The following is a 14,807-nucleotide window of genomic DNA, read 5'->3' on the forward strand; positions in this document are numbered from 1 at the left end:
TGAGCTTTTAGACAAAAATTCATCTTCCCTAAGTTGAAGTTATCTCAAGATGTGTAAATGCATCTTTGTATAGAACCCACGTGATTTCATTGCACTGTGAATCCTGTGAAAGTTGGCCTGTACGCAGTAAATTGCTGACATTTTAATTTTAATGCCAGGAAAGTAAAATAAAGTAAATCATGAAAAAAAAACCTTTTGAAGTGCAAGTGTGGTAATAAACGTAAGAATTTTTTTTCTAGAAGTTTCCTGTAATCATTATTTTTTGAATAACAACATCCTTACAAATGTAATGAAACTCTTTTAAGTGGCTGTGAAAAGCAGCATTTAACCAAAGAGGAGTCATCCAGGAGCACTGTCACTTTCATGTGGAAATAGAGTAGTTAGCTGAACACACTGTCATATTTTTTGAAATCCATCACTGGAAAGACAAAAGATTTCTTTATAATCCTCACACAGTCTGTTCCTGAGTAGTCTTTATTTGTATTTACCACTGCTAATAAGGTAATCATTGCAAATACTGCTTCCCTCAGATTTAGCATATAAACTTAATATTTTAGGAGTTATATTTAAATTCAAATACAAAACAAACTTCCAGTTCTTCTTTTCACCTAATCTCTCAGAACTAGAACTAAGGAAGGAACTGTTGCATTTGATTTGTACCTTTGCAGGCTTTACAGTGTCAAAATTACTTAAGTCAAAATTGCGAATCTGCTGGAGTTTGAAATTATTTGACAACTGCTCCTGAGAATTTGTACAAATATGTTTATTTGCTGCAATATTTGATTTATTTGTTTTGCTGTTTCCTGTTCTCTGTTCGTACCTTGTAGCTGAAGCACTGCAGTCGTTACATACACGACTTGTTTCCTTCTTTGATCAAAAACTTGGACCCTGTCCCACTCAGACACCTCCTTAACCTTGTCTCAACTCTTCATCCCAGTGCTCACACTGAACAGGTAAAGACAAGGCCAGCAACATCACTGGCATGGGAAAAGCAATTAAATGAGAGGGTTAAACAACCATAATGTATTTGTCTTCCTATAGGAGTGCAAGAACTCTAGGAGTAAAGTTGTCATGTTTCTTCAATTGCACCTTTCCTGGCTTTTGGAGGATAATTTTTAGAGATCACATAACCACTGATGGAAGATTTTAACTTCCTGTCTGAAGTTAAAATGTGTTTCACACAACATTATTTAGTTGAGTTGTTTATTTTGATTAGTTTATTTTGGTGAGCTGTAGTATTGGCCTAGCAAAAAATGAACAGTGGATCTTTCTGTTCAAAACCTGCTGCTTAATGGGACTTTTCCCTGGTTTTCTTTCCAGACTTTGTATTTGGCATCCATGCTGATCAAAGCCCTGTGGAATAATGCACTGGCAGCTAAGGCTCAGCTGTCAAAACAAAGCTCCTTTGCATCTTTACTGAGTACCAACCTGCCCATGGGAAACAAAAAAGGTGTGGTTTTCCAGTAGATCTGGGAGTTAACTTTGGAATTTTCATAGTCTCCATGTTGAGTTTGGACAAAAAGCAGATATAGAACTTTCTCCTTTAAGTATTTTTTAAAAGTGTCATGCTGGCATATTTTTCCAGCAGAGCTTGAGGCTGTAGATGAAAGCATGAAAAGTCTGTGAGTGCTTTTGGAAAGCTGTGTGTTTCAGAACCATTCTGTTTGTATAGCTGAAGTAGTCTGTATTTTTCTTTTTTCTTCTTAATTCAGAAAATGATGCATAACTATTCTTGTTCTACTGCACATGTGTAACTTAATAGCTGCACAAAATCTTAAAAAAGCTTACTTACCTTTTAGCTAGTTTTTGGTATTACATGCTGTTTCTGATTTGGTGGTTTTGTTTTTTACTTGACTGTGTATTTCCCCACAGTCATTACTAAAGGTGCTGCCAAGCCATTTTACTGTAGTTTCCCTTCCTCTTCATACTGTTGGCTTTTATGAATCATTGACAACTATATGCTGACAAAATGATTTTTAGTCACTTATTTTGGCATCCTGCTTTTTCCTTTAGAAGAAGAGGAGCTCAGAAGAGCAGCCCCTTCCCCTTGTAAGTATAGTTTTAGTTGTACACCACAGTCTGACTCATTTGATTCTACAGTGCTTTTGAATTTGGAACATAATTAAATGTGATATTTTGTTTTTATGAGAAATCAAATGAAATTATATTTTGAGTAGAACCTAGGAAATTTGTATAACTGTGGCAAGAAGAGACATCGAAATACAAACTTTGCAAAATGCTCAGTGTTCTAAGTGAAATTTTTAGTGTTTAGGTACACATAGTTTAAGTTATATCCCTATTTGCTGGAAGAATGCTCAATTTTTGAGGCAGATTTATACAATGTTGTTACAGTCCAGTAATTACCTGTCACAGAGTAACTGGGAAATGTGGTTTTGAATTAGGGTCACCAGCAGCAAGCCCTCAAAGTAGTGATAACAGTGACACCCATCAGAGTGGAGGCAGTGACATTGAAATGGAGGAACAGCTGATTAACAGAACAAAGCACGTCCAGCAGCGACTTTCGGACACAGAGGTAGGAGTGTGGGTCTGACTCTGGGAACCATTTTGTAACTGAGTTGCCTGTTACTAGCTATAAAAATGATATTTTATCTTTACTTGTTTCAAAACCACCTCAGACAAATGTATTCCTGCATTTAAATAGTGTTTCAGTTAGGTTAATCTCTCAGTAATGGACAGCAAGACATTGTCACAGTGGGGCTCTGTGCACACGCAAAGTCTGCACATACACCCTGTTAGCAACAAGGTAATGCAGAAAATCAATTATTAAATCTGAATCTTGCTTGGAGCTTTTTGTCATTAGCAACCAAATTGAGAAAGAATGAATGGGAACTTGTAGATGTGACACATTTCCTCCTAAAGGAAGAATGATGCTTGAATGATGATGATGACATTAATTATGTATTTCCAGTGGTGCTTTATTTTTCCACCAATCTTAAAAAACCCCAAAATAATTTCAGGAATCCATGCAAGGAAGCTCTGATGAGACAGCCAACAGTGGTGAGGATGGCAGCAGTGGGCCTGGGAGCAGCAGTGGCCACAGTGATGGATCCAGCAATGAGGCCAACTCCAGTCGTGCCAGCCAGTCCGCCGGCAGCCCCGGCAGCGAGGTGCAGTCGGAAGACATCGCGGATATCGAGGCCCTCAAAGAGGAGGAGGACGAAGAGGAAGAAGACAGGAGTCACAATCCCCAGAAAAACAGCAGGAGCACAGATCTAAGAGGCAGAAAACTGGAATCCCAAACGGGCATTTGCCTGGGAGATGCCCAGGGGGCATCAGAGAGGAGCAGTGCCAGTAACGGGGCGGGCAAGGAGCACGTGTTCAACGCGGACGCCGTGCCGCCTGTGGATAATCGCATCCGCATGCTCGACGCCTGTCCCCACACTGAGGATGCAGGGCACGACATGGCAGGGGAAATGAGCACTGCTCACATTTCACAAGGCTCTCAAGATTCTTGTATAACTCACACAGGGGACTTCCTCGGGGAAACTATTGGGAATGAGTTATTTAACTGTCGACAGTTCATTGGGCCCCAGCACCACCACCACCATCACCATCACCATCATCACCACGATGGGTAGGTAGCTTGGCATTCCACAGAATTCACAGAATGACTAGGTTGGAAGAGACCTTAAAGATCATCGAGTCCAGTTCATGCCCCAACACCTCAACTAAACCATAGCATTGAGTGCCCTATCCAGTCTTTTCTTAAACACATCCAGGGATGGTGACTCCACCACCTCCCCAGGCAGGCCATTCCAGAGCTTTTATCACCTTTTCCCTAAAAAACTTCTTCCTAATATCCAACCTATATTTCCCTTGATGCAGTTTTTTCTGATTCCTTCCATAACAGAAATAAAAGTGGTAGCAAAATCAGGGCAGAAATTGGTGTATGGACATTCTCCTGTAGCTCAGGAGAATTTTGTCTTGCAGAGATGATCACTATCACAGACAGTTACACAGATACCTGATTTGTTAATGTCTGATTAAAGGTTTCTCTTAAATTTTGGTATTGAATAAATAAGACGGCATTTAAGAAAATGTTAAAAATGTTTTGGAAAATGCTGCATTTAGTTAACATTAAGAAGCCAACACAGTCATCATGCTAGTGAGACCTTCCGTTTACTTATCTGTAGTTGTTTTTCCAATTCATACAAGGGCTACTGTTCAAACAGATGATTCATCCTGACTTTAGCTTTAGGGAGATGTCTGCTCACTTGTATTCTCCTATAAACAACTTCCTCTTTGATATTGTCCACTCTGATATTCTTCTTTTACAGGCATATGGTTGATGATATGCTTAGTGCAGATGATGTCAGCTGCAGTAGTTCTCAAGTCAGTGCAAAATCAGAGAAAAATATGGCAGATTTTGATGGAGAAGAGTCGGGCTGTGAAGAAGAGCTTGTACAGATTAATTCCCATGCTGAGCTAACGTCTCATCTTCAGCAGCACCTCCCAAACCTGGCCTCTATATATCATGAACATCTGAGTCAAGGTAAGAGTGGTAAACGAAAAACTGAAAACTTAAGTTTGTCATTTTGAATTAGTCTCCAGTAATTAAAATAATTAAATTATTTTAAGAATTTATTTGTATTTGTCCAAAGAAACCATGATGACTGCTGAGAACTTGATGTTTCTCCAAGAGATGAATTTTTGTGTCTGTGTTCATTTGTCAACACAGAAGCATTCATTTGTGTTTAGCTGTGTTTTAGCTGTGTTTATCTTTTTAAATCTCCCACCTTTCCATTTCATGTGGAGCTTTGAATGCGAGTTAAAACAAATAAAGGCACAAAAGAACCTCTAGTAAGTGTTTTTTCCTAATAGGTTATTTAAGTGTAAAGAAAGGTAGTACTGAAATACAAGACTCTCTTTAAAATATTTTCCATTCTGAAACTTTCTGCAGTTTTTTGTGCTGGTGGGTGCACATTACTATGGTTATGTACATTTGACATCATAAATCAACCTATAAGTGAATTAACCATAATGGACTCTAGAGAAGATAATTCTGGAAAAGTGACTTAAAATATGACTTGATACTTTTGGGAGTTTGCTGTAAAGGGCATTTTATGCTATTTCATCTTACACTGCTAAATCTTCTGGTTTACTTCAGGGTGCAGTTTAAAATGCTCCTAAAACACTTCTCAAGAATTATATGATCTTTCCATATGCTATTTTGGCAGCTTTATTTTTCTCTTTTACCCTGTTTTTAAACATAATGGAGAGCAGGGTTGGTGAAGGGTTCATGTTTTTCTTTGGTGTCCTGCAAAAACCAAGTTTTGCTCTTGTCCAGCAGACAGCAAACCCAGTGTTTTTTATATATTTCCCTGAAGTAATTGAATAAGAAGTTTTTATGATAATAATTCTAGCTTGACATTGAAAATTTGGATTTTTTTTCTACACTGCAGAGTTGAATAAACTGTTAAAAACTTCATAAATCTATAAATCAGCATATTTTTCCAATATTTTCCATACATATTATTTGTCTAACTGAAGATTGAAATTACTGGTTGAGTGTGAGGCCTTCAGTGCATTTTATTTTTGACCCCCCTAGTTTTGCATGTGCAAATAATTAGAGTGTTCTGTGTGCAGTCTGAATTTTCTACTTGACTTTGCTCTTCCATGAAAATAGCATTAAATAGTAGATCAGTGAATGGTGCCAGCTGTGGGCACAGAGAGGAAAGAAAATGTCTATCAGTGTTTATGAAAACATGATGAGTTTATAAAATTCTTTATAAAATTCTTTGATGTTGTAGCACATGGAAAAATGCTGTTTGTTTTCCCCGGTTTTTAGTTGGATGAAGGGAATCCTGTTGTAGGAGAGGAATTTATTGAGATGTGTTCCTTCCCTGCATTCCAGCCCCGGTGGTTATGGAGATAACTCCCTTTGGACCATGGCATCACAGAAAGGCTTAAGAAATGTATTAATTACAGTATGAATTAAATTAAAAAGCAATTGCATCTGCAGTACTTCAGTGCTGGTTTTAATTGCACTTTGCTATTAGCCAAAAGCAGTGTAAATATTGGCCCAACTGCCCTGTTGGCTTCTGGTATGGTCTTTTAAGAACCCATATGTGAAAAAAGGCTGCAATTACAGTGTTGTTGCACTTTGAAATAGCCCAAGTTAACAAATAAAATGTGTTGTTGTTTGTGCACTTAGGGAATAATGTTCAATTCAGATGGTTCCTTCTGTTTGTTCACTAATGGTCTTTATATTTTGTGCAGGACCAGCAGTTCACAAACATCAGTACAACAGCAATGCAGTGACAGACATTAATTTGGATAATGTTTGTAAGAAAGGAAATACCCTGCTCTGGGATCTGGTCCAGGATGAAGATGCTGTGAGTCCAGTGGCAGAAAACATTATTTTAAAAAAGAGAATAAATACAAAATATTCATTGACCTTTCTTTCTACTTGCTGTAGATTCATCTCTCTGAAGGGTTAATAAATGAGGCAGAGAAGCTGCTCTGTTCTTTAGTCTGCTGGTTCACTGACAGACAGATTCGAATGAGATTCATTGAAGGCTGCTTAGAAAATTTAGCAAACAACAGGTAACTTCAATCATAAATTATCTGTTTAATAAGTATCTTATTTTTATTTTTTGCAACATACCAGAAATCCAAGTTGGCTGTAACAGTTATTTCACTTACAGAAAGACAATTTAAACTAGGCAAAAGCAAAAGAATAAAAATAGTTTCCAAAGTGTTGTGGATATTTCTGATGCTCCATTTCTTTTTGTTTTGGTCTCCTGAATTTCTCATTTTGTTGCATTTGTCTGTTCTCCCTTGTGCCAGAGGTTATTGCTTTCCTGCCTTTGGTAAAAATCAGGTCAGCACCTCAGTGAGTCGAGGGCAAGGTCAGGTGCCTTGGCCTGAGCATTTTATACTGAACATTCAGGTTTTACACACAAGTGGCTGAGGAGCAGACAAGTTCTTTTCCACTAAGTCTGTTAGGGGGTCTAGTTTCTGTGAGGAAGGAGCACCTTGACCTCAGATAACTTGTTTTAATACCAGCCAAAGCTGTGAGATTGTACTGGTGAAAGTGGAATTTGTTTTCATGGTACAGATGACTGCTAGACATCACCTGCTGTGTTATGGTGTTACCTTTTTGCTGAGAGCTGCTTTTGTGAGTTAGAAGCATGCTGAGAGATTAATCTCAGCTGTGTGTCCAAGGAGTTGCATGTAAAGAAATTGAAATGTAGTTCAGGTTCAGAAAACTTCTTGGTTGACTTGATGGGAGATTTCACAAGCACAGAAAGGATATGAGCCTGTTGGAGCACCTCCAGAGAAGTTGATGAAAGGGCTGGAGCTGCTCTCCTGTGAGGAAATGATGAGAGAACTGGGATTGTTCAGCCTGGAAAAGAGGAGGCTTCAGTGTCTAATTGTGGCTTTCAGTTCCTGAAGGGACCTGGGAGAGAGACTTTTTGCAACAGCCTGTAGTGACAGGACAAGGGGCAATGGCTTCAAAATTAAAGAAAGTATGTTTAGATTTGATATGAAGGAAAAATTGTTGATTGTGAGGATGTTGAGGCCCTGGCAGAGGTTGCCCAGCGAAGCTGTGGCTGCTCCATCCTTGGAAGTGTTCAAGTCCAGTTTGGATGGGGCTTGGAGCAACCTGGGATAGTGGAAGGTGTCCTTGCCCTTGGTAGGGGGTGGAATGAGGTGACTTTTAAAGTCCCTTCCAACCCAGATCACTCTATGCATTATGATTTACAGCACTTCCCTTTAGTTGGTTTGCTCACGGAAGTGGAGCTTCTCAAAGGAATTTTTCAATCAATTATTTCAGTTTTGTAACAGTCGTGTGTTGTTTTCTCCCTTAGATCTGTAGTAGTTTCACTTCGTCTTCTTCCCAAGCTGTTTGGAACATTCCAGCAATTTGGGAGCAGCTACGATACACATTGGATAACAATGTAAGTAGGCCCCTGTCCCAAAAATTTAGGGGGCTCTTTGTTGTATAAAACCCTTTGAAAGGTGAAGATCATACAGAGTTCAGCATTCCTTAGCAGAACAAACCATGTAACTGCCTGGTGTAGCTGTAGAGAATGGACTGAGAGAACTTCTGAAAAGGTGACAGTGATAATCAGCAATTTTTCTTGGCCTTTTTGATGCGACATTTAAATGTATGCCCAGTTCTGAGTTAGACCTTTTCTGAATTAGGGCCTTTAGGAACAGTTTTCATGGGCTCCACAGGGAGTGCTCTGTCAGTCCTATACCTGAAAATAACATTAGGAAACCTCAAAGACTGCAAGGAAGAAGAGTGCAGTACTGGAAAATGCTTCTGAGATGGCAAATTGAATGTTTACTCTGGGGGGGTTACGTGTGTGCCATTTTCCTGTAATAGCTGTCTGCTTCTTGGGGTTTTCTGATCTTTTTAAGCAAACCATAATACTTTCTGTCCTTTAAATTGCCACAGGTGGGCAGAAAAAGAACTAAATATGATGAAGCTTTTCTTTGATAATTTGGTACACTACATCCAGGCAGTCAGGGAGGGACGACACAAACATGCACTGTAAGTACACAGCTGACTTGGAGTGTTTGATATTTTATGGTTTTAACCAGTGTTCCTGCTGATGTGTTCTTGTAAGTAAAGACTTTCTGTAGGGACATTTCCTGCTTAGAGAGACAAAAGTCTGTAAAAACATTTTAAATAGCTCCTTTTTCTTAAAAAAACCCCAACTAGTGTCATTTTTTGTTAGACATCATGTTGAATATTTGTGTGCACATAAAACATGAAGGTTTTGATGTTCAAGTTAATTTAAAGTGATTTTGTATACTAGAACTATTCAAATGTTTTAGTTTTAAAATTTGTCATTAGCCTTTGCATGTTTTTTTTGTTTGAATACATCCATCTGCACTTTCTAATCTGTGTGATTAAAATCAGGTGTATATAAACAAGCAATGCAATTTCCATTTCCCCAATCCCAGGGGAAGAGACTGTTCATGTTTTGACAGATGTCAAAGTCAATATGGGCACCCACATCTGAAAAATGTTGCTATTTATGGGTCCAATTTAATTTCTTCAAATCTAACTTCACCCTTTATATTAAATGTTGCTTAACTGAGGAATTACTTAGGAAGGTGGGATCCTTTAAATTCAGGTAAAATGATAAATTGTTCTGCTGCTTTTACCACATAAATAGAAATAAAGTCAATATTTTTATGTCGGTTTTGAAAATATTTTTATAAAGAAATTATGTTATTTGGAATGGGAAATTTAGAATAGAAATATCAGCATTTTACAACTTAGGGGGAAAAAACAAGGTAGATCCTGCACCTGCAAGGTGACAAATGATACACCTGAATTGGACTATAAGACCTAAAACCCACTCCTATCCCCCTTCTCAATTCCCAAGAAAAAAAGGACTTTATCTAGTGACAACTAGATGTCACTTGTTGTGTCATTCTGCTGTTTGGAGGGGGGTTCTGCAACATCTTCAGCTGGGGTTTGGGCCATACACTGAACTAGAAATTCAGAAAGAAACTTGAAAGAAGCAATTATTTATGCCTTTAAGAGGCACGTGGATGAGTGGGATAGAAGTTATGGCAATAAACAATGAAATAAACTTCCATTTTTTGTCCAAATTTCCATTTAGATACAGCCACAGTGCAGAGGTTCAGGTTCGTCTTCAGTTCCTGACATGTGTGTTTTCAACTCTAGGATCCCCAGATCATTTCAGTGAGTATTTCAGGTTATCTTACCACAGAAGCACCCCAGAGTAAGGCAGAAATACCTCTTAGCAATCCATGTCAGCTTAATACGTTATTTGAAACATATAATTTAGAATATTCTCTGAGACTGTTTCAAAAGAAGGAAGATTTTCTGGCAAAGGCACAGAACCAACATTGGAGTTCAAATTCTGTTGCAGTTCTGTGAGAACAAATTTTCATGTTCTCTGTGCTGCAATTTTTCTAAATAAGAGGATTGTAGTAATTTCTAAAGGAAGACAATACATTACGTACTTATGGTACATAATTGTTAGTGTCCATAATGAGATCTTTTACTGGAGTACTATATTCCAAAAAGAAATAATTCTTCATATTCCAGTACTGATAGAAATTAATTTTCCTTATGAAGAAAGAAATTACACTTCTTACAATTTGGCTGGTCTCACTATAGATAATCAAATTGTCATACAATACATTTATATGCTGTGACCTGACAGAAATATTCTGATTTTTTCTGTGTGTTCTTGGGTTTTATGGAATATTTGGTGTTATAAAGGAGTAGTTAAAAATACTTCCCCAATTGTAGGGTTGAGTTTAGAACAAGTGGACATCCTGTGGCACTGCTTAGTAGAAGATTCTGAATGTTATGATGATGCACTACACTGGTTCTTGAATCAAGTACGGAGTAAAGACCAGCATGCCATGGGTATGGAGACTTACAAGCATCTTTTTTTGGAAAAGGTATGTGCAGAGTTAATTGCAGCCTTAAGATTCCAATAATGAATAGAATGTTTCATTCCATATCAACACTGTTTATTGCATTTAAAATTGTTTCTATGGAAATCATCTCTTCAGTAGTCCAGGAGGGCCCTGCTTGTCATGCAAAGGTTTTTCTCTGCTTGGAGAAAGGAAGGAAATGGATTAGTGGGAATTCTTTTCACACTACAATTTACCTGAGTGCTTCTTTACAAATAGCCCATGTGTTTGTCTGCAGCTGTGTAGCATTTAATTTTAATTTGGGAAAAAAAAAAACTTCACAAAACTACAGTTTGCTTTTTGCTGTACAGCTCCACATGACTGAAAAATGGATTTTTCTTTTTCGGAGGAGCCTACAAATATCAGCAATACAGCCACTGAAAAGACAAACATGCAGAGCTTTCTCCAAGGTGTTCTATCTATTTTTGACAGGAGACATTACAAAATGGATAGATTGTGCAATAATTAATGTAGTCTAGTTCTTTCCCAAGATTACACAGGTTTTTGTCTAGTTTTGCACATGTATACGTTTTTTTGGATGGATGTCACATATGCTAACAAGTTCTCCTGCTGTTGATAAGTTGAGCAGCTGACGTTAAAACGAAATAACTTTTTTTCCTCTCTGCATTGTTACAGTTCAAATCAGTGGTGAGCTGTTTAAGCTAATTATAGTTGATTTTTTATTCTATCTAAAACTCAGGGTATGATCATTTTCAAGAACAAATCTATTTGATGTACTACATTTGAGTGGGATTAACAATAGCAGTGATTAGTAGTAAGAGTGCTAGTGAAATAAATACCCTGTAATTGCTCTCTGTTCCAGCACTGACATTTTTTTGCATTTGTTTAGATGCCACAGCTAAAACCTGAAACTATCAGTATGACTGGCCTAAACCTCTTCCAGCATTTGTGTAATTTGGCTCGACTGGCTACGAGTGCTTATGATGGTGGCTCCAACTCCGAGGTGAGCCTGGATTCTGTCTCTTGCTTTTCTTCTCTCTGGCACATGTGGATTTTGTCTCTCAAGGCAAAGATAGGAAACCATCAAAAAGCGATACCTGTTGCCTGCATCTCTTTGTGCAGTTTATCATATTTTATCATAACGGAGCTATATCCACTGTTGAGTTTAAAAAACAGGTTTATAACATTTACTTGTCTAATGAAGAAGAGTCAAATGACATTCTGTTAGTCATACTTTACTCTGACTAGAAATGTGTTGTAAAATGTGTCTCAATTTATGTATTATGTGCTTTAGAAGTTTTTTATCCAGAGCAATTACCTCATAAATAAAATTGTATTTCAAATCTATTCTCCGAATAGATTTGAAGCAGGTTTTTTTCTTGCAACTAATACTGATTGTAGTTTTGGTTTTATGGCTTCATTTGGAAGTAACTAACTCCTCTTTGTCAAAAATGAAATTTCACTCTTTTGAATTTCAGCCAGTTCTCCTCATGTTTGACTTTGAAAATGTTTCTGAGAAATTTAGAGTTCTGTAGTAATTGGTGTGTGCAGTGATGACAGTGCAAGCAGTGGAGAGAATGAGATGTTGTTAGTGATTGAGTCAAGAGGTAAAAAGAATGTCTCAGATCAGAAAACCCTCACTCCCAGTAAAATAATGAGGCAATATTTTGTTTCTGTGCTTGTTTTCCTTTTGTCCAACAGTTGTGTGGCATGGACCAGTTCTGGGGCATTGCTTTAAGGGCACAGTCTGGAGATGTCAGTCGAGCAGCCATCCAGTACATCAACTCCTACTACATCAACGGTATCAGCTTTCATTTTTAGCTTTTTTCTTTTGCTGTTTAACGTATAAAGAATACCCAGCACTATCCTTTTATTATTCTTAGTATTAAAATGCATTGTTCCAAAGCTGTGCCTATAAATTGACTTGAACTGGTATTGCAGGTAAAACTGGTCTGGAGAAAGAACAGGAATTTATCAGCAAGTGTATGGAGAGTCTGATGATAGCTTCGAGTAACCTGGAGCAAGACTCTCATTCAAGTCTGACCATTATTGAAAGAGGGCTCTTAATGCTGAAAACACACCTGGAGGCTTTTAGGAGAAGGTAAAAAAACTCTATCGATATATTTGGATGCAGAATTTATTTCTGTTCCTCTTACCATAATGATGAGTGTCTTAGGAGTGATTATTAATTTAAGGAGTGGTTTCTTTATGTAAAGGAAAGACAGTAGGGAATAATGTGAAAGATAATAAATAAAGTTTAAACAGTTACCAGAGTTGGCCCTTCTTCTTGTATAAAAATGTGTGGATGTGTTCATGTTTCCCAATCCCTCAACAAAGAAACTTCTTAAAAGTTACTTTAATTTTATTTGAAACGTAGCAAGACTGTCAATAACTTCCTCTTACTGAAAAAAAGAAATCAAAACATTTGCAGGTTTTGTCTTTCTTTCAGTGTTCTGCAAACATTTGTGTCAAATAGGCTTCGACAAAAATGCTTTTCCATGTTTTTCTTTGCTTTAGGTTTGCATATCACCTGAGACAGTGGCAGATTGAAGGCACTGGCATCAGCAGTCACTTGAAAGCCCTGAGTGACAAACAGTCGCTACCTCTAAGGATTGTCTGTCAGCCAGCTGGACTTCCTGACAAGGTGAGAGAAAATTCCTTTTCCAGGCACACCCTCCCCTGCTAAATGCTCGTAATTCCACCGCTTTCTTGGGAAAATAAAACACCTCTTTTCTTTCAGATGACCATAGAAATGTACCCTAGTGATCAGGTGGCTGATCTCCGAGCAGAAGTCACACATTGGTATGAAAATTTGCAGAAGGAGCAGATAAATCAGCAAGCACAGCTTCAGGAGTTTGGCCAAAGCAGTCGCAAAGGGGATTTCCCTGGTGAGCTGTTCCTACCTGGAGATTTTGCCTTTACAACTGAAATGATTGTGGGGTTTTTTTTTTGCCCAGATGCCCCAGCTAAGCAAGCATTATGATTTATTTTCTTTAGCTGTAATTCACATTAGTTTCACCCTTACTTCTAATTAAGTGTTGTTTCTTAAGCACTACCATTTATTTGAAATTGCAAAGGAAATGTAAATCCTTTAAGTCCTTGAATCTGTTCAAATTCCATGTTCCAATAGATTTTCTCTCACATTATGTAACATTGAATGATGTTATTTTCTGTAAACTGGAGATTCTTTTGCACATGACTTGATAAAATCTCCATTTCTGTGTATCTTATTCTGTATTTCATCTGATTCATACACTTCTGGCTCTGCCATTGATTCAGAGTTTGAAGCCACAATTCAAATTCATAATTTATGCTCTGTATACATGTATTCCAGTCAGGTGGAAGATTTTCCTTACTCCTGCAATTGCTTTTTAATTTATGGTCATCTAGTAGCAGAAATGATTCTTCATCCTGCTTTGAGGCTCCTAACTTGGAATGTCACCTTGCTTTGTATAGTGAATATGCATCCTCTTGTTGTTCCCTCTTTGTGTTTGTGAGTGAATGAAAATTCCTGCTTTATCCTTCAGGAGGATGTTATATTCCTGATACTATGTTACAGCATTCTTATCAGTTATTGCTGTTCAAAATGTTTTCTGAATTATCTTTGTGTTTTCTTGGTTTTTCTTTCTCATTATAAGCATGAGTTAGCATGTAATGAATAATTATCTGAATAAATTCTGTCTATGAACAGTTCTTTCCAACACCACTATTAGTATATGTTTAAACATGATTCAGACTTGCTCTTCACAGTTTACCAACTTGTAAAAAACACAGTTTAATGAGATAAAATGTAAGTAAACCAGACTGAATTTTGGACACATTAATTGCCTTCTTTGTACAATCCTTTTCCAGCTACTCATCAGAAGCAGTTTTAGTAAAGAAACTGTCTTGTTTTCCACTACATAGCAGAAAGTATTTATTTTTGTTGTAACTGGCATTTTAGAAACGCATGGTCATGTTGGGCAAAGTGTGCTTGTTAGAAGAGAAGCTTGGTTGTCTGCACCAAATGGAATTAAATTCTTAATCTTTTAATGGTTCAGGTTTTTTGTTCAGTGTTGAGTTCTTTGCAGGGTGTTCTCAGTTTTTACCTTCTGAAGTGGGTGTGACTTTTTTGGTTCCAACTTACACTTAAGTAAGATTAATCAATGCTTCTTTGACTTGACCACAAGTGCATGGTACAAGGGCATTTTGTTGATGATCACAATCATTTTCCATTATCCTTCTGTGGCACAGTGTCTATAAAATATGGAAGGCATGTTTGAATTTGTATTATAAACACTTTTAACTACAAAGTTGGGTGACCTGGTATTGCAAAGGTTATTTGTGAATACATGCAAGTAAATTTAGTTTAATGTAATAACCACTTTTCTTTAGGAAATGACATGAAGTTTTTGCTTCTACTGAGGGGT

The 14,807-nt window shown here is 37.5% G+C and overlaps 1 protein-coding gene across 12 annotated transcripts in view; it reads left to right on the top strand.

Annotated features, from left to right (window-relative positions):
• The window catches only part of USP34 (ubiquitin specific peptidase 34), a 110,914-nt gene that overhangs the window by 47,841 nt on the left and 48,266 nt on the right, over positions 1-14,807 (top strand). For 8 of the 12 annotated variants that reach the window (XM_068186138.1, XM_068186133.1, XM_068186134.1 and 5 more), the window contains exons 11-27: positions 828-953; positions 1,321-1,450; positions 2,014-2,049; positions 2,403-2,533; positions 2,979-3,595; positions 4,299-4,513; positions 6,241-6,356; positions 6,440-6,567; positions 7,836-7,925; positions 8,429-8,524; positions 9,609-9,691; positions 10,268-10,422; positions 11,288-11,401; positions 12,100-12,199; positions 12,340-12,499; positions 12,916-13,042; positions 13,139-13,286. In XM_068186138.1, the coding sequence (XP_068042239.1) occupies positions 828-953; positions 1,321-1,450; positions 2,014-2,049; positions 2,403-2,533; positions 2,979-3,595; positions 4,299-4,513; positions 6,241-6,356; positions 6,440-6,567; positions 7,836-7,925; positions 8,429-8,524; positions 9,609-9,691; positions 10,268-10,422; positions 11,288-11,401; positions 12,100-12,199; positions 12,340-12,499; positions 12,916-13,042; positions 13,139-13,286 (2,572 nt within the window). Of the gene's footprint in view, positions 1-827; positions 954-1,320; positions 1,451-2,011; positions 2,050-2,402; positions 2,534-2,978; positions 3,596-4,298; positions 4,514-6,240; positions 6,357-6,439; positions 6,568-7,835; positions 7,926-8,428; positions 8,525-9,608; positions 9,692-10,267; positions 10,423-11,287; positions 11,402-12,099; positions 12,200-12,339; positions 12,500-12,915; positions 13,043-13,138; positions 13,287-14,807 lie in introns of those variants that run through there. The other 4 variants (XM_068186135.1, XM_068186144.1, XM_068186141.1 and 1 more) reach the window with 2 other exon arrangements.

Source organism: Anomalospiza imberbis, chromosome 3 (genome assembly GCF_031753505.1).
Source record: "Anomalospiza imberbis isolate Cuckoo-Finch-1a 21T00152 chromosome 3, ASM3175350v1, whole genome shotgun sequence".
Lineage (NCBI taxonomy): Eukaryota > Metazoa > Chordata > Aves > Passeriformes > Viduidae > Anomalospiza > Anomalospiza imberbis.